The 19,321-nt window shown below is 44.8% G+C and overlaps 1 protein-coding gene across 1 annotated transcript in view; it reads left to right on the top strand.

The window, feature by feature from the left end:
* Positions 1-19,080, top strand: part of siah1 (siah E3 ubiquitin protein ligase 1) — a 31,982-nt gene extending 12,902 nt beyond the window's left edge. The window contains exons 2-6 of the mRNA XM_079501554.1: positions 7,703-7,759; positions 13,113-13,294; positions 14,204-14,500; positions 16,224-18,114; positions 18,270-19,080. Of these exons, the coding sequence (XP_079357680.1) occupies positions 7,750-7,759; positions 13,113-13,294; positions 14,204-14,500; positions 16,224-16,595 (861 nt within the window). The 5' untranslated portion in view covers positions 7,703-7,749 and the 3' untranslated portion in view covers positions 16,596-18,114; positions 18,270-19,080. The remainder of the gene's footprint in view (positions 1-7,702; positions 7,760-13,112; positions 13,295-14,203; positions 14,501-16,223; positions 18,115-18,269) is intronic.
* Positions 19,081-19,321: the final 241 nt, after the last annotated feature.

The following is a 19,321-nucleotide window of genomic DNA, read 5'->3' as shown; positions in this document are numbered from 1 at the left end:
GTATTGTGTAATGAAAACAACAAAGATTTATTAACAGTTAAAACTGGCAGAATTATTATAGATTTCATATAGCCAAAATAATATGAAATATGTAGAGCATTTTTTATTCTAATTTATTTTGCTAGCTTTAGTTATAATAATAATTTCTTCTCCGTTTTCTACATGAATATAACCACATTATAACCATATAAAATGAAATGGGAGTTAAATGCTGCAATTTGTAAAAATGGCAAAATATGACTCCTAACGTCGTTGAAGTGGGACTCATAAAATGTCCCTGGGACTCCTCTAAAAGACCATCCCTGCATCCCGGGACTCGTTACATTGAAAACCTATTTACATCACTGCAACTGTAGCCAAGATGTTGTAAAGTCTTATAAATTCCTATCTCTATGCCTCCTTTGGCACTGTATGCTGCAGGCATGATGAATCGCGGTGCAAGTGCACATGACGGTGCCGTTTTTACACGTGTATTTTATATTTCTGTTTTGGAAAGTATGAGAGTATCTTTGGGCAGGCACCGGGCATTAGCAGGTCTATGACGTTGACGTTGGTTATAAATAAATACGTTCAGTATAAATATCCTGGAGTTGTTGGCAGATTCAGTTGAAGTGGTGTGGAGATGAGAACAAAGAATGGAACGTTGTTCTTTTTGAAGCCTGGCTTCTGATTTATGCCAATCACTCTTTTTTTGTTTAGTTATCTCTTTTGTGCATTCTCTCCTTTCCCACACTCTTTCAACCTTCTTACCTCAATGTTTCTCAAAATGTTCACCACCTAATTTTCCGTCGTCTTCTTTCATTTTGAGTAGCCAGTTATTTTCACCCTGTATTCTTTTTACATTTTATTCCACGATTTTTATAACCCATTTTTTTCACCCAGTGTTAATTATCTAATGTAATCCTGGGTGCTACACTCCCTCTGCCAACCTGGGGGGGGCAGCGGACTGACCTCATGCTTCCTTCTACGTCCAAGCTGCTGCTTTTCACCTGACGGGGGAGTTTCACCGGTGGGACGTACGCATGGAAGGAACCCTCATCACACCGGCTGGCCAGGGGGAGGCAGTTTAGAGACCAGTATTACTGCATGTTTTTTGTGAGGGTACCTACCCTAGGGGGCATGGGGAGAACATGCAAACTCCACACAGAAAGGCCCTTTCGCCAACCCCACCTAGAGGAGAGAAGACGCCCAGAGCGTCCCCAGTGGGAATCGAACCCAGGACCTTCTAGCTGTGAGGCCACAGCGCTACTGACCCTTTTCTCACCAAATTTAGTCGTTAGCCAGTTTTTACTCCCCACAGACTACTGTCGTCACTGCTGTTGTACCCTACTGGCTTACGCCAGGGCTCCACCGGACGCGTTGCGTCTCCGTCGCGTGTGTCAAAAAACGCACCGGTTCAATTTTAATGCACGCGCCGCGTCTCCGTCAACGCAACGCAACGCGGGCAGTGGAGCCACCCTTCATTGATTAAAAATCACACCCGTGTGAACTGAGTGGTGTAATATAGCCTGTCTGACGTAATGAAATCATGTCTGACGTAATGAAATCACACCCGGGTGAACAGGGTGAACATAGCAACCATGCTCATTTTTTCTGCACAGACTAACAAAGCCAGTTGTAGGAGGGGTTTACTGAAATCACACCCGGGTGAACAGGGTGAACATAGCAACCATGCTCATTTTTTCTGCACTAACAAAGCCAGTTGTAGGAGTGGTTTACACCACTCAAAAAGGGAACATTCCCTGACGGTGACGGAGACGCGACGCTGACGCGCCCGGTGGAGCCCTGGTGTTACCTGTCAGTGAGGAGCCCCCATCGGGAGGACATAGTGCCATTAGACTAGACTATTGCCTCCGTCCTACTCCTCTGACCCAAACACTCCTTGCCGAACAGGTGCCGTCCCAGCCTGTGGAAGTATGTGGTGCAGTGACTGACAAATGTCACCCTCCTACCGGCTTCCTTCCCCTGAACACGGCCAATTGTGTTCTTATAGACTCTTTGCAAGCTGCATGCTCCATGATGGATTCAAACATTAGCGCTTTTTTTTTTGTCCATCTTTTACCCATCTCTCCCTTTTCTGTCTTTCCTTTCCTCCCCTTTAATTTGCTCTCTCTTTCTACTTGGCCAATCGTCAATGTAATCTTAAATGGCGCATTTATATAGCGCTTTTATCCAAAGTGCTTTACATTGTGCATTACATTCAACCATTCACACACATTCGTATACCGATGGTGGAGCCAACCATGCAAGGGCACCAACCTGCACATCGGTAGCAATTAGGAGCCTGGGATCGAACTGGCAACCTTTGGTTCCCATCCGGCCGCTTTACCGTCCACTCTACCCCTGTGCCACTCTAATCTCGACATCCCATACTGTCTCCAAATTATGTCCTATTTCCTCTCTCTCCAGCTTTTTTCTTCTCCAGTCATGTCCATCTTGAGGGCGCAGGTGTAAAGTATCTGCCCAGTGCCCACCGTCGCGGAGGCTAGAGGTTTGAATGCACTGTGTTGCATGTGATGTGGTTTGGCCGATTTTCTATACCGGCACAATTGGCCGTGTTCGCAGCGATACAATATCATCCCTGATTTCCCGTCAAATATTCAAATAAACATAGATTTGTGGTCCAGACGTTTTGATGGTCAAGGACGCTGTCGCACTCGCACAGCTCCAGGCCAGCACTTTGATTTTGCAGTTTTTGCTTTATTGTACTTTTAGTTGTTTTATACGTCTCCACACTGGGGATGCTATTTCCGATTTTGTCCCCCTCTAATATCCTGATACATGTTTGCATGTAAAGGAACAAGAACTATTGGCAAGCCACAGAAACTGGTTAGTGTACAGTACACAAAGCATACTGGGTCTGGACTGGAGCAGGCCTTATGTCAGTGGCTTAGGTCTATCAGAGGTGCTGAGTTTAACATGGATGGCCATGTCTCTGCTGCTTTATGAAATATTCAAATACAGTGTGTGTGTGTGTGTGTGTGTGTGTGTGTGTGTGTGTGTGTGTGTGTGTGTGGGGGGGGGGGGGGGCAGGGATGTGTTTGTGTTCTGGTAAGTGTCGTCTAATGTATTTTGCATCAGCAGTGTAATAATCCATGGGGGCGTAAAGTGCTCTGAGTGAGTTCAATCATGATGATCATGCATATTCCTCTGTCAGTGGAATGACTCTAGATGGACAGAGGCCTTCCTCAGAGCATGTACATGGGAGTTCCTTCTAGATGGACAGAGGACTTCCTCAGAGCATGTACATGGGAGTTCCTTCTCAAGGTGCCTGGACAGAGGCCTTCCTCAGAGCATGTACATGGGAGTTCCTTCTCAAGGTGCCTGGACAGAGGCCTTCCTCAGAGCATGTACATGGGAGTTCCTTCTCAAGGTGCCTGGACAGAGGCCTTCCTCAGAGCATGTACATGGGAGTTCCTTCAGATGGACAGAGGCCTTCCTCAGAGCATGTACATGGGAGTTCCTTCAGATGGACAGAGGCCTTCCTCAGAGCATGTACATGGGAGTTCCTTCTCCAGGTGCCCTGTCTGTGGCACCCCTTGTCCCCGTTTGGTGCCACGGTCCAAATAGGGCTGGGCGATATGGACGAAAGTATTATCACAATTTATTTTGTATTTTTATGGTTATTTTCAAGTTACTTAACAGTACAACGTAACACAAAATTAAAAGAAATACCATTTAGTAGACCCTCCAGAAAAACGCGGGCAAAAATCCTTGATTATGCGATGGAATATGCAGGGTTTTATGTGAATTTATGCGGCAAAATTGCAAAAAAAAAAGAAGCAAAATATGATATATAATATAACCACTTTAAAAAAGTGATTAACCCACACACTATGGTATTGGCAGTCAAAATTGGGTCCAGCAGTTCCAGGGGGTCCCCAGCTAAATTTATGAATATCATAAATATCTATTTAACCACTTTAATCATACACATTGGCTATTAGAAAATAGCCGATCTACAAGCTCACAAAATCTGCCTTTTATGATTTTCAAGGCAAAAAAAGCAAAGCTTTGTCAACACTCCTTCATTTACTGCACTTCAAGGCAAAAAAGAATACCTCATGTCACTTAGTGAAGTGAAACTCTGGTTTATGTTGTGGTTTTACCCTCTAAATGGATTTAAAATGTTATGCCTGCAACTTAAGTGTTGATCCCATCTGCTTTCATGGGATACTATAACTTTTCGCTGAGGAGTTGGTTTGCTGGATACATTTTTGAACGTGGCGACGTTTCAAACTCAGTTTACAAGGAGTATGCTACCATCAATGGACGCACGTTGCATCAAGTAGGATTCAGTTTAAATTGTCATTATGAAAGTTTCTTGAATTTTGGCGGAGCAGATTAATGTAGGGTAGGCTACATAGAGTAAGGGAGGAGAACTCTGACGGACGGTGTACAGCGCAGTACACACACACACACACACACACACACACACACACACACACACACACACACACACAGCGTGTGTTTTTGCAAGTAGGAAGTCGCCATCGGCGAAACTGTAGAGTTTGAAAATAATGTTCCTTGTCCCTTCTTACCGAGAATCCGAAATAGTTCCATACCACTGACTTAAAGTTATTTTTGGGAACTAGCCCTCCACTCGCTCGACATCTGAGTATAATTGACCCTCCATTTATTTCGTCTTTCTTTACATATTATTCTGTGCACTGCAGAGCGCAGTGAGTGTGTGACGTGCGTGTAGACAAATGCCTTGCATTGCGGTGCAGTAGCGACGCGTTGTTAGCTTGTAGATTTGTTATATTTGGTGAACGAAACTGTCGTACTGCAGAAGTATAAATTACACATCATAGAATGTGCATTCACTGCATCTGATGCAGCAAATTTATCGTGATGGTAACGATAACTCTAAAAAGCCGTATCGTGGAGACATTGTATCGACCTGACGATATTTATCACCATATCGAACACCCCTAGGTCCAAATCCTTTCACTAACCGTTTGTCATTTATCTACACCAAGCGGGGAAGCTGGGAGGTGGGCATAATGTTTTTGCCTGTGTGTCTGACTGCAGCTAATCTCGGAAACCGCAGGACTGATCAGGATGATCAAACCTTTCGTGCGCACAGCCATTAGGCCAAGGAAGATACTCCACCCCAGTTTTCTAAATCGGTCTGATAGTGGAGCTATATCAGGCCGCATTACGCGTTGGGCTGTTGGCCATAGAAATGAAACCCCAGGCTGATTTTGTAGTATGTTTTCAAGTTCAAAACTACAGCAGATTATAAACATGTCAGACTAGTAGTAAGCAACACAGCTGCACCAAACAAATTAATTTTGTTAGATTTCCACAGGTGCCAATATGCAAGCATGATAGACAGTATTGACACACCTACAATCTAACACACCCATTATTAATTTGATTAGCTGCAGCTGTGCTGCTTACATCACTGTGTACTATAAGGTCAGTAGTAACACAGTAACTGTTACATACAGTATTTGGCCCCCTTTACATGAGAACGGTGTTAATAGCAAACGGCTAAATAAAGTATCGTTTGCTGGGGTCCCTTTAGACAAGAACAGCGTTTTCAGGAGGTGAAAACGCAACAAAGTAAAAACACCTTCCAGAGTGGACTGGAAATCTTTGAAAACGCTGTTTCCTCCCGTCTCCATGTAAACATGCAAAACGATGAATCCGCAAAACGTGTGACATGTTGGTTCATGTGGGTTCACAACGCATATGTTTATTGCATTAATGCAGAGCCGGCGTAGGTGAGATATGGAGTTCCTAAAATGAGCAAGCACTCCCTCGTCCCGCTCATCCTACAAATGCTGCTACTGCTTAGTGCTAACTGTGTCATTCGACACATCATGCATGGTTGTCATGTTGTGGTTTGAGAATAGAATAGACCCCATCGTCCCAGGGTATGGGGTGGGGGGGCAACACTGAATGTGCTGTCCCTTTGGTCGTGTACTCGTGTCATGAGCCAATGGCTGCAGCTCTGAGCTGCCCAGACCCCAGATTTACAGCTCAGTGTTGCCATATCGTTTTATTATAAGCGTCTTTGGGCTTGTTTTTCTGTAAAGTTGCTTGTAAAAGATTGTAGTTGCACGTTGTGTTTTTTGGATCTTGTTTTTAAAAGTATAGTTGTTTATTTGGGCTTAGCCTTTTTTCTAAAGTGTAGTTGCTTATTTGGGCTTGTTTCTAAAGTGTAGTTGCTTATTTGGGCTTGTTTCTAAAGTGTAGTTGCTTATTTGGGCTTGTTTCTAAAGTGTAGTTGCTTATTTGTGCTTGTTTCTAAAGTGTAGTTGCTTATTTCATTTGGGCTTGTTTCCTAATGTTTAAACTTTAAACCAGTGATTCCCACACATTTTCATGTGGAGGACCTCCAGATGAATGTATTTTCCAACTAAGGACCCTAGATCTAGACATATTTTGTGCCAGGAACCCCCATACAAGATGTGTATTGTCTCCTCCAAGATGTGCACATTTTGTAAAAGAAAAATAATAATAATTATTCCATGATTGATTTGAAAATGGCAGATCTACGCGACGCGTTGTGAGCTTGTAGATCGGCTTTTTTCAAATAGACTAGTAGTCGCTTCTTTTTGGCTTGTTTTCATAGACCTGAATGCTTATTTCTCTCACACAGGCAGTAAAGTAAGTTAGGTAGTTCCAGAGTCTCCAGACCCACAGGAACGCACCCAGGGTGCGTCCGAAACGGTTGAGAAATGACAGTTACCGTGTGGGGGTCCCGCTACTGTACGCTGTACTGTCACTGTACTGTACTGTACTGGCACACCCGAAATCACCATATATACAGTTGATATGTGCGTTTGTGTGCGTGTTAGGTTGCGCACAGGTGGTGAAAAACAACCATGCTGTTTTCGTGCTCGAACGCACCCAGCCACCCACCCACCCACCCAGCCAGCCACACACATAGTCACTTAAGGAAGTGGTTGCACCACTTAATAAAAAAAAAGAGGAAAAAAAATCGATCGGCATGTTGATTTGCCAAATATGTAGCGACTAGCGATGGTGAATGTTAACCATTATGTAAACAAATGGTATGATAGGAAGTGAACGTGTACATGGGCGACTGGTATATCTGTCAGTCTGTCACCGCCACCTAGCTACGTGGCATGCACACTACAGCGTGTGAGAGCACAACGGGACTTTACCGTTTTCTCTGGCGACCGTTCTCGTGTAAAGGTGGCCTTTGTTTGCAGAAACTCACCATATTGGGTACAAATATATGTGACTATGTGCAGCAAACGTGAGCATAACTGTACTCCTGGGTTTCCGATTGGCTTGGTGGCCTATATTTCTTACATAATCATGAACACAACGTCCTTCTGTGTTCCACAAATGTGAAAAGTTGAACCGTATGCAGTATAAATGCTTCCCCGGGTCCTGGCCCGCCAGACCTGGCAAATTGTAACCCAGTCTGTGCCTTGCAACTTATTATATTTTTGTAAGTGCCCCCAAAAACATGGAAAACGATGGTCTTGAGCCCCGATTCTATGGTTCCTTGAGCCGGAGTAGTTCCACAAAACATGAAACGTATGGCCCTCACTTAGTGTTTTGTTTTCAGTGATTCAAAGGCATTTGACCGTACCTCTGCTGTGTCTGGATGTTTCCATGGTAACGCGTTCCCAGGCTGACTGCTGCTGCTCAGAATAGTTTTTGAAACTCCTGTTCGTTTACCTTGTGCCTCTCTCTCTCTTTCTCTCATTTTCAGAGGTCCCAACATTTCAAAGGAAGAAGAAAGCATCATTTGTGAATCTTATGGACGAAGGTATGTACTGTATACGTGTATGTGTTTCTCAATATGTGATGGACATGGATTAGAACATGTTCTGAATGTAGCCTCCCCTCTACTGTTGGTGTGTGACTACTGTTTCTACCTAGCCTACACCCTGCACATAATCATTCAGACACACGTGCAGTCGTTCACTGACAAACTATCTAAAGCCTGCCCTGTACCATTTGCGTGTGTGTGTGTGTTGTGTGTGTAGACTGCCACTAACATGGCACCAATTGCACAGACACACCACTGCCACCTCTTTCCTCTGTCTCTCATTATCTCTCTATTCTATTTCTCTGTTCATCTCTTCCTTCCTAAACACAGGGAAGGCTTTATCCGCTCTGTCTGCATTTGCTTGTGCCCACTGCCAATTCTCTCTATCCTCTCTGTCTGACATCACACTTGACATAGAGCGTGCTGTGTGTGATCCCCACACCGCCGTCTTTGCCTTTCTGTTTCCCCTCTCATCATCTCTCTCCCCTAATACTACCCATGGCAAATGTAGTTGAGTGTGTCCACAGTTTCTTTCTCACTTTCGTGCAGTTTTCTTTTGCTCTTTTGCTCTTTCTGTCACGTTTTGAGCTTGTAGATCTGCTATTTAGCTATTGTTTTTTTAATTTGAATCATGACAGTTTGAGAGAGAGATTGCATTTTTTTCAAACCAAGCATTTTTAAATAATGGACATGAAAGCAAACTTGGTTTGCAACGTTGTTAAGCTAGGCTAGTTACATTAGCCTGCAGCTAACTGACTGTGACCATAGAGTTATAAATAATAGAGACGTCACCGGATTTCTACTCCCATCCACTTGCATTGAGTTGCTCAGCCAGCGCATGAGGCTTTTTCATCCCTTCCGGGTTGGAAAAGTGGTGGGCTATGTCATCAACAGAGTGCATTCTGGGTTGGATTTGGGCAATACGTGAACGCGCTGGGCCCAAAACATGAACAAGCACCGTGCGTGCGAGTCATGAACGAGCACCGCCGCTGTTGTGTATTGGGGCTATTGGCGGGTCGGAAAAAAGAGCTGCACCCGTGGATGCACTGATGGGTTGGCAGGGATATCTTCTATTCAGTCCGAAAGGAGACAGGGAGCCAGTGGAGTGAGCGCCGGAGGATGGGTGTGATGTGCTTTTCACTTCTCTCTCGCTGCCTTCTCAACTATTCATTTTCATCTCTCGCATCTCCTTTTCTACTCTTCACTTCTCTCTCCTGACAATTTTCTTTTTCTAATATCTGATATCTGTCACCACAAAAGTACACCAATCACTGTTCACAGCTAGGCTCACGCTGCTATGCCAATCACAGCTCGTGCTGCTAATCAATGCACACTGCACTAAGCTCAGCATAGCATAGTGGCACTACAGTAAGACTGAAGCAATGTTTTCATTTTAAAATGTAGGCCATTATATGTAGCGCAATGAAACCAGTTAGCACGGTAACTGCTAATTAATTTAGCAAATTGTCTGAAAGCCTTTAACGTAGGGAGGCCATGCCGTTTTTAGACTCAGTCATTCCTCTCTCATTTCTCTTGTCTCCATTCCCTTAAGCTGTGTAAGTGTTCAAACCTGGATAGTTAGAGCAGCGCATACTATGTTTCCTCGAAGGAGCATTTGTCCGAGGTGCGCTGGGGGTCGGGAGAGGGTTTGGGTTAGGTTTAGGTGTGCTGCCCCGTGGGAGGTGAGGGTTTGAGGTAGGTTGTCGTTCGGACCAATTCTCCGTCGGACCAAACGCATGAACCCCAGCGCGATTACATACAAAGTCAATGCAAAGATGAGAAGTTGCGCAAACGGGCTCGGAACAAACAGGGCGACGGGAACGAAGCGAACGGCCGCCTGGTATCTTTGCCACGGCTGGAAAAATCCAACTGAAGCGTCGTCCACTTCCCCACAACTCCACGCATCGCGTCCTGGCAGCTAATCGGCGTTGATGTTGTCCGGAACCCTGGAAATGTTTTCGCTGTTTGGTTTTATTCATCCATTCAACTGAACTGCCGGGACTCTGCAATGGTGGAAACAAACTATACAAACCCTTTGCAAAGACGAAACTAATCTTGCTGCTCATATAAATGATACAGTAGCAGGAATTGTGTTAAATATATTGAACCGAGCCGTCTTGTGTGAACGAACAGGTCCATTTGGCCAAAGTTAAATTACAGTCTACTGTCTACAGCCAATGAAAGCGCAACGTGAGCAACAACGCTGACCAAATCAAATCGAACCAAAGTGAAGTGATTCAAGCGACTGGAAACAAATATATATATATATATATATTATATCTTCAGGTTTGAAGTGAACGCACCTTTACACATGCTTTCCCTGCTTTCCCTCTTCCACTCCTCTTCTCTGCTGTCGCTCAGGTCTAGCCACAGACATGTTACCTAGGCAACTGCACGGCACGATAGGAAACGGGAGTGCAACAGTCTGTACTTATCACACCACATCTGAGTTCACTTTACTTTTCAGCTGTTTCATAATGTACTATAAGCAGCGGTTCACAAACCTTGGCCATGCACCCCCTGACCTACCCCCCCCCCCCCCCCCCCCCCCCCACAGACATGGATTTATTTTTGCACAATATATATATGCAGCATAGGCTATATTCTGCATATACTTGCCATATATTGGCATAATTTGTTAAAGTGCAAATAACATGCATTTTAAAACTGCTTTCATTATTTAATATCATATTGTCTATGTCCCTCAAAGTTATTTCTAATGGTTTGAGCCTCAATCACCTCACCACTCTCATATAACCAGTTCCTTGTCATTTCTTTCTGGACTTTGAAAGCAGTTTTAGCTGCAGTACCACAATGTCCTGAGGTGGTGGGGGTGCTGATATGCAGATTATTTGAGTCATTATAATACTGATGCTAGATAAAACCAGGCTTGTTTCCATTCCATGCCAGCTTGGAAAATCAACAATGGTGGACATTGTAAACAAAGTGGAAATGCAAATTTGGAACTGAAGACTGAAGAGGAAGAATTATACAAAGTAGCTCCTGAGAGCAATTTCCATTAAAGCACATATATGATATGAAAGCCTGATTGTTCAAAATTGGTTATTTGTGAGGATAGAAAACACATATGGGAGCCCCAAAAACACAAAAGAAATTGAAAAAGTTGAATTTTATGTTATAGGTCCTTTAATATTACATTTATAATAAAACCATAGCACCACCATTAGCCTTCTCATGAAGGAACCCCCTAGAAGGCGCTCACGCACCAGAAGGGGTGCACGCACGCACCACTGTATTACAGCATAGCCTGTATAAAGTATACACTTTGTATACATAGTATTTATGTGTGCATGACATGACTCACCCTTACAGGTTGATTTGGAAAACGACTCTGGGGGTGTGTGTGTAATATTATGCTTCTTTGACTGTCATGTAGAGGTGCAACAGTTGAACTAGTCTTATTTAATCAATCATAAAAAGATTATAGATTTTAACCCATTTAGGCCTGACCTCGAAATTTAAAAAAAATATTCTAAATCCTCCAGTTTTCTGAAATAAATATTTTCACGATTTTTCAAAAATAGCAGACCTACAAGCTTGTAGCGCGCCACTTGGTGGCGCGCTATGAGCTTGAAGATCTGCTATTTTTCAATAGCTAAATTATAACTTAATGTTTGGTGGTGGGGGCGCTGATATGCAACTTATTTAATATTTGAGTCATAGTACTGGTGCTAGACAAACCCAGGCTTGTTTCCATTCCATGCCAGCGTGGAAAATAAACAATGGCGGACATTGTAAACAAAGTGGAAATGCAAATTTGCAACTGAAGACTGAAGTGGGGGAGGTATTATACAAAGTAGGGTGGTACTGATAATAATAATAATAAAACTTTATTTGTATAGCACCTTTCATGACATGAAATGCAGCTCAAAGTGCTTTACAGAGCAATGAAGAGAGAAAAAAAAGAAAAGAAAAGCAAGGCATAAACATTAAAAAACAAGAGCAGTAATGCAATACAGTGAGGACATGAATAACAAAAGAAATTAAAAAAACATCAATTAAAAGCAAGGGTGTAGAAGTAGGTCTTGAGCTGTGCTTTAAAAATGTCTACAGAGGCTGCCTGTCGAAGGTACAGTGGGAGTTTGTTCCACGCCGTCGGCCCGTAGAAGCAAAAAGCTGCTTCCCCGTATTTTTTAGTTGCCATTTTTTTTAGGCAAAGCGAGCAGGCCAGCAGTGGAAGACCTTAGGGGCGGTTTGGGACATATTTAGGCAGGCAGTCATGTAGGTAGGAAGGTGCGAGACCATTGAGAGCTTTATAAACAAGTAAAATAATTTTAAAATCAATCCTAAAAACAACTGGAAGCCAGTGCAATGCAGCCAAAACTGGAGTAATATGTTCTCTCATCTTAGTTCTAGTTAAAACTCTGGCTGCTGCATTTTGGAAGTTGTAATCTGTCAGTTGTTTTCTTAGGCAGTCCAGAAAAAAGTGCATTGCAGTAATCAAGCCGAGAAATGACATCACGCATATGACCAAATCATTTGAGCTGTTTCTGAGAGCAATTTCCATAAAATCCCCTATATGATGATAAAGCCTGATTGTTCAAAATGTACATGGGGAAGCAACATTTTTGAAAAAGTTTAATTTTATGTTATAGGTCCTTTAATAATAGTCTTGTGTGTCTGCCATTATCGGCTATTGAGAGAACACATTCCCGTAACAACTGGACTGCTCTTCAAACTTGTTTGCAGTTTACCGTGGATTTGAAATCTCCAGCCAGACTAACACTTTCTGTTTTGTATGAGTTTTTTTTGTTTCTGGCTAGTGGCTTTACCACATCTGCTCACCTATTTACAGCCTGCTTTCTGCGAGTCCGTGTATGATAAATCCATTGATACGCTCACTGATTTAATGTCATCAGGACACCCCTCTGTCTGGCAGTGGCATCAGACATTCACTTAATCCCAAAAGCAGACAAAGTACACTGACTGAATGTTCTATAATCTTAATAATTTAAGCACAAAATCGATTTGCAATCAAGCCCTATTTTGGGCTTATAATTATAAGTGGAAAGTTGCAAAGAATTAATTTATTTTTTAAACGTGAAGCCATGAATGTGGCACGCGATCTTGTACATCGTACATCGCACCTACTGAGTATAAAAATAGGGCTTAAACCATTATAACCGGACATTTTAGATTTTATACGTAGGCTATTAAAAAATTGGAAAGCTCACTTGGTGCCGCACTGCGAGCTTAATGTACATCTGCTATCTTTGAACATTTTGTGTGAGAACTACTGATTATAGAATGTATTTGTGGAATCGGCCTCAGGCCTAACTCTAACTTCACCGTGACCTTTGCCCCGCCCTCCTCTCTCCACCTCGATCAGAAATGAGTCGCCAGACCGCCACCGCGCTGCCCACTGGAACCTCCAAGTGCCCCCCCTCCCAGCGTGTGCCCACGTTGTCGGGCACCACGGCCTCCAACAGTGACTTGGCCAGCCTGTTTGAGTGCCCTGTCTGCTTCGACTATGTCCTGCCTCCCATCCTGCAGTGCCAGTCTGGGCACCTGGTACGTAACATTGTTAACTGTTAAAATTATAGTCATATGACAATATGAGTAGTTTCTGTGTTCCAACTGCAAAGTTTTTTCAGTTGCTTTGGGGTGTTGCTGGATGTTATTGAAACGCTTGATAGAAATCTAAAAGCTTGTTCAGTTCCCTGTAATGTTGCCAATTTAGTGTGTGTGTGTGTGTGTGTGTGTGTGTGTGTGTGTGTGTGTGTGTGTGTGTGTGTGTGTGTGTGTGTGTGTGTGTGTGTGTGTGTGTGTGTGTGTGTGTGTGTGTGTGTGTGTGTGTGTGTGTGTGTGTGTGTGTGTGTGTGTGTGTGTGTGTGTGTGTGTGTGTGTGTGTGTGTGTGTGTGTGTGTGTGTGTGTGTGTGTGTGTGTGTGTCCACTGTGAATGCCACTGTGGTCATATGTCACTTGATGAGACCTCCATCAGTGTTGGCGCAGAGTAGGTCTGGTGACCCCCCCCCCCCACGACAGGATCTGCCACCACCTGTACAAAGACCAGCTCATATTGAATATCCCCCCCCCCCCCCCCAGGGATCAATATCAATACAATGAAATCTATACAGATTCATTTCCAACGGCAGGTGTCGGCAAATCTTGGTATAGTCTAGTTGAATCCCTGCAGCACCATGAACTGGAAATGGGGAAACTAAATGTTGACTTTGCATCTATGCCTGCCGGCTGTTTTTTGGTAAAACGGTTAAAACGTTCATCACTGAGAACTGAGAATGTTTCCATGTGGTGTGTATGTATGTATGTATGTATGTATCTGATGGTGAAGGATTTTTTTGTTGAACTTGGAATAGTCGCAACATACATTGTATCACATGACGATAAAGCTTTTTATCTACCAAAAGAAAAAGAGGAGGAAATGTTGAACCTGTATTATCTGCTAACCCCCCACCCAGGTTTGCTCCAACTGTCGGCCCAAGCTCACCTGCTGCCCGACATGCAGAGGCCCGCTGGGCTCCATCAGGAACCTGGCCATGGAGAAGGTGGCCAACTCTGTCCTCTTCCCCTGCAAGTACGCAAACTCGGGCTGCGAGGTCACCCTGCCGCACACCGACAAGGCGGAGCACGAGGAGCTCTGCGAGTTCCGGCCGTACTCCTGCCCCTGCCCCGGGGCGTCCTGCAAGTGGCAGGGCTCCCTGGACGCCGTCATGCCCCACTTGATGCACCAGCACAAGTCCATCACCACGCTGCAGGTTAGCGGTCCACTCGGCTCTGCCGGTCCTAAACCAGTGGTTCCCATTAAACACTGGGAACCATTTGTTGGGTCATGGATGAATTGTTATGGGTCCCTTTCTATTTTTTGTCACCCTACGTTTTGTTTTTGAGGGGAGCTAGCCCCTCCTATATATTCAGCTATTAGTGTAGATTTTCGTCTTACACAAACATTAAATTCCCATTGACAATGAATGGAGAATTTTACGTCATTGTGTCATTTTACGTCATGATGATGTACGATGATAAGAGCGCCCACACGGGTGTGATTTTTAATTATTTCAAAGAAAATTCAAAAAACATTCCCAAAAAGGTTATCATGAATTATTTAAACTAAGGAATGAAAGAATTGGGTTGGTGAACCGATAGGGAGCCGGCGTCTGCCAAGAAAAGCTTGGGTACTTTCAGGCTATTGCATTAGAGGCGCAGCAGGTCTCGTCACGAGGGGCGAAAAGAAAAAAAGAGAGGGGCCACGGTGGCACAGTCGGTAGTGCTGTCGCCTCACAGCTAGAAGGTCCTGGGTTCGATTCCCGATTGGGACGCTGTGGCCGCTGACGGCGTGTCCTCTCCTCCGCGTCATCAGTGCCCATACCCGAGGCGGGGTTGGCGAAAGGGCCTTTGTGTGGACTTTGCATGTTCTCCCCGTGTCCCCTAGGACATTACATGCAGTAATCCTGGTCACTAAACTGCCTCCCCTGGCCAGCCGGGGCGCCTGATGGAGGGGAAAGGAACTGGTTGGAATAATGTGTTCCTTCCACGCGCTACGTCCAACCAGGGAAACTCCCCTCTGTCAGGTGTAAAGGAGCAACCTGGACACTAATGCATGAAGGAAGCATGAGTTCAAGTCTGTTGCTCTCCCTAGGTTGGCGGAGGGTGTGTAGAGCCCAGGATTACAATAGATAATTGACACATGGGTGAAAAATGGGTTACATTAGTACACTAATCTTTTGTCTAGATTTAATTAACCCATTCAGGACGGGGACCCCTTTTGGTGTTTTAAGGATCTTGTTATACTTTAGCTATTGAAAAATAGCAGATCTACAAGCTCATAGCGCGGCACAGAGTGCCGTGCTACGAGCTTGTAGATCTGCTATTTTTGAAAGATCGTGAAAATGTGGCGCAAATCTTTATTTTCACATGGCCAAATGCAGATAATTCTGGGGGTCCTTGACATGAACAAGTTTGAGAACCACTTGTATAGAAACAGGTTTTTCAGAAAACTGTTAGGATTTAAACAACGGCCTCAGGTCTAAATGATCCGACACACCAAATGTCCGACATGCGGAAACAGCGGTCGGACATGCGCTGCTCCCATGCTTGCGGTTATGGTTAGGTTAGAGTTTGAGGTAGGTTAGAGTTAGACATGTGCTGCTTGCGGTTATGGTTGGGTTAGAGTTTGAGGTAGGTTAGAGTTAGACATGTGCTGCTCCCGTGCTTGCGGTTATGGTTGGGTTAGAGTTTGAGGTAGGTTAGAGTTAGACATGTGCTGCTCCCGTGCTTGCGGTTAGGTTAGGTTAGAGTTTGAGGAAGGTTATGGTTAGGTTAGGAAGGTTATGAAGGTTATGGTTAGGTTAGAGTTTGAGGAAGGTTGTCGGTCTAAGGACAGTCGAACCAATAGTATGTCGGAACTAAAGCCTGTACCCTTTAAGTGTTTTCTGTCTCTCTCTCACACACACCTTTCCTCGTCTGTCCCGTGTGTCTCAGGGCGAGGACATCGTGTTCCTGGCCACGGACATCAACCTGCCCGGCGCCGTGGACTGGGTGATGATGCAGTCGTGCTTTGGCTTCCACTTCATGCTGGTGCTGGAGAAGCAGGAGAAGTACGACGGCCACCAGCAGTTCTTCGCCATCGTGCAGCTCATCGGCACGCGCAAGCAGGCCGAGAACTTCGCCTACCGCCTCGAGCTCAACGGCCACCGGCGCCGGCTCACCTGGGAGGCCACGCCGCGCTCCATCCACGAGGGCATCGCCACGGCCATCATGAACAGCGACTGCCTGGTGTTCGACACGTCCATCGCGCAGCTGTTCGCTGAGAACGGCAACCTGGGCATCAATGTGACCATCTCCATGTGTTAAGGACTTAAAAGACTTGAAGGGGGTGCAGGGGGAATCAAAAAAACACAATGGCCGAATTAAGGAGGATCTTTTTAAGGGGTCATAGTCGATGTGCATCCCGCGTCCTCCTCTCCCTCAGCCCCCCGCGCACCACCGCCACCACCACCACCCCCCCGAGACAGACTGACTCGAGGTGTAGCAGGACTGTCTGTTTGGGCAGCCACGGGGGTGCCTGGGTGGGATGGATAGATGGAAATTAGGATGGATGGATGGTTGGACGGACACGCATGGACGTTAGTGGTGGTGACTCATGTTCATGAGACATGCACACATGCAGTCTCTCCCTCTCTTTTGGTCAGAAAAATGCAGATAAACTTAACAGATGTTTAGTCAAACTTGCAAAATAGCTGGCATAAAACATTCTCTCTGTCTCCCATCTCTCTCACTTACTCAGACTTTTTTTGTTGTTCTTCAAGCTGTCTCTCAACTCTTAACACTCCAACTCTTACTTACCTTCTCTCTCTCTCTCTCTCTCTCTCTCTCTCTCTCTCGTGTCTGTCTCTTTCCATCGCCCCCTTGCTTGCTGTGTCCTCCATCATACATACTGGTACATTCAGACACTACAGCTCATCTTATCTGTCTTTGCTAAGAGATCACGGTTTCCAGTGAGCAGTTGGACCTCGTTCAACCTTGTTGAACTAGAATTGCTACGTAGCTAGTCTGTAAGCTAGCTTGCCTTCCCAACTCTTGCCCCATCTTCTGCTTTGTGTCAACAGACCTCATTACCAATCAGTCCTCCTGGACTGAATGTTTCACTTTACACTTTGGAGCTGAAGACCGACCGGCCTAGGAGAATGGGTGTCTTCGGATAGGATCTGAGACCGTAGAGAAATGGGACTTCAGTCCTGGGGGATCTACTTAAAGGGATAGTTCCGAAATTTTAAACTTAAGCTCTATGAAATAATAAATAAACTGTATTAATTGATTGCCCGAGTCCCGTGGTGAGAGTTCTGCTCTGGTTTTGGCGAAATATTAAGTAGTTCCGGTCATTTTGTGGGGGGGCACTGGGGGCCACGCATTAAAAGTAAATTAATTCACAAAACTAGCGTCATTTGTATTGTTGACCTATTTCTACCATATAGTGCAACTTTCGTTCATTTTTGACCCCTCTATCACACAGAACAGTGCGTTATGTGTCCATATCACTATGCCCAAAAATAGTTCCATGTGATAGATATTGTGATATTTTTGTGATATTTTAGAAATGGGTCAACAATACAAATGACGCTAGGGTCATTTTAATTTCTACTCTGGCTTTTGTGTGCACGCCAGGCGGTTTTTAAGTTGCTGGATTCAATATTTAGATATTTTCATTCGTCCGATCAGATACCCCCCCCCCCCAGCCCTCCTCCTATAACAAGCCAATTCAACTACAAACTGTTAACGGCATTCGACTCATTGAAAACGGTAACGGACATTGCTGCTTCCGGTGACGGTTGTCCTTATAATGCATGAGGCCCCCTTCAAGTTTATTTTTTTTGTTTAGTTTTTTCTAACAAAAAAATGCCCTCGTGGATGGAGCGCAGCGTGGCCTCCCAGGTAAGCCGACGCCGTTGGCCGTTGAGCTCGAGGCAGTAGGCGATGGCAAAAAAAAGGGGGTAGAACGAGTAGTAGACGTTAAAATTACCCCAAAAGTCCTTGAATGAAATGAAACCCCTTTTAAGGCTACCTGAGCCTGAACCATGGCTGTCAATGATGTGGACTGGCATCTACAGTTAGTGGTAGCTGCCCCCCAGGACGTTAGATATGGATGGCACGTGTCCCTCCAAAGCCTACACGGGTTGTGCTAGGACGCGCAGTGATTGGCCAGTAGCCACTTCCAGTCTCTGCCTATCGAGCCGCAACTCTGAACGGCCCTGAGTCGGCTAAGTGAACTTTGCAACGCGGCAACTCGCTCAGTGGGGTCTCAACGTGGCTCAAGTTTGTTTGGGACGGCGGGTCTCCGTCGCAGTCTAGTTATATATTTAGGTGAAGCCCGCAGTACAGAAGCGGGGCATGGTTATAAGCACAACCCATGTAGGATTTTGAATGGCACATGCCCCCATTACCCACAGTTATCCCTGAGGCCTGCCCTGAACGCAGGATTCACCACCTATGGATACGTGGCCTGCACTACATCTGTAAGCGGAACTTGGAACCTTAAAAATAACATTGGCCCCTGCCCCAGTTTCTCTACGGTCTCATGTCCAAAACCAAGCTACAGCCAGGCTAACGTTTTGGTGTCAGTGGCTCTTTATTAGTTGGTTGACTGTTGTTGTCGGTAGAAATATTATAATTATCATTATTCTTATGGTTCAAACAGACTCTTGTACTGTAAGGGTAGGTGTGGATGTGAGATGGCCCCTAATTTACACATTTTTACACTTTTGTTTCGTTATTATGGGTTTTTCTTTTATGTTTGTGATTTTTCTGTTTTAATTGTCATTAAATAAATATCTTTTTCATATCTGGTGCCAATGCTCCATTGCTTTGTTTCCAGGCCTTAGTCTGAAGCTGGTTTGTACAGAGTCCAGTACACACATTCACTGTAGGCCAAGTCTGAAAATGCACTTTTTATCACAGCCTTCTCCCCATGTTCTAGCTGGGGGAAGAGCCTTCTCCCCATGTGTTCTAGCTGGGGGAAGAGCCTTCTCCCCATGTTCTAGCTGGGGGAAGAGCCTTCTCCCCATGTTCTAGCTGGGGGAAGA

Source organism: Electrona antarctica (genome assembly GCF_951216825.1).
Source record: "Electrona antarctica genome assembly, chromosome: 5".
In the NCBI taxonomy this organism is placed as follows: domain Eukaryota; kingdom Metazoa; phylum Chordata; class Actinopteri; order Myctophiformes; family Myctophidae; genus Electrona; species Electrona antarctica.
Note: the sequence above shows the minus strand (reverse complement) of the source record. Positions and strands in the feature narration are given on the sequence as shown.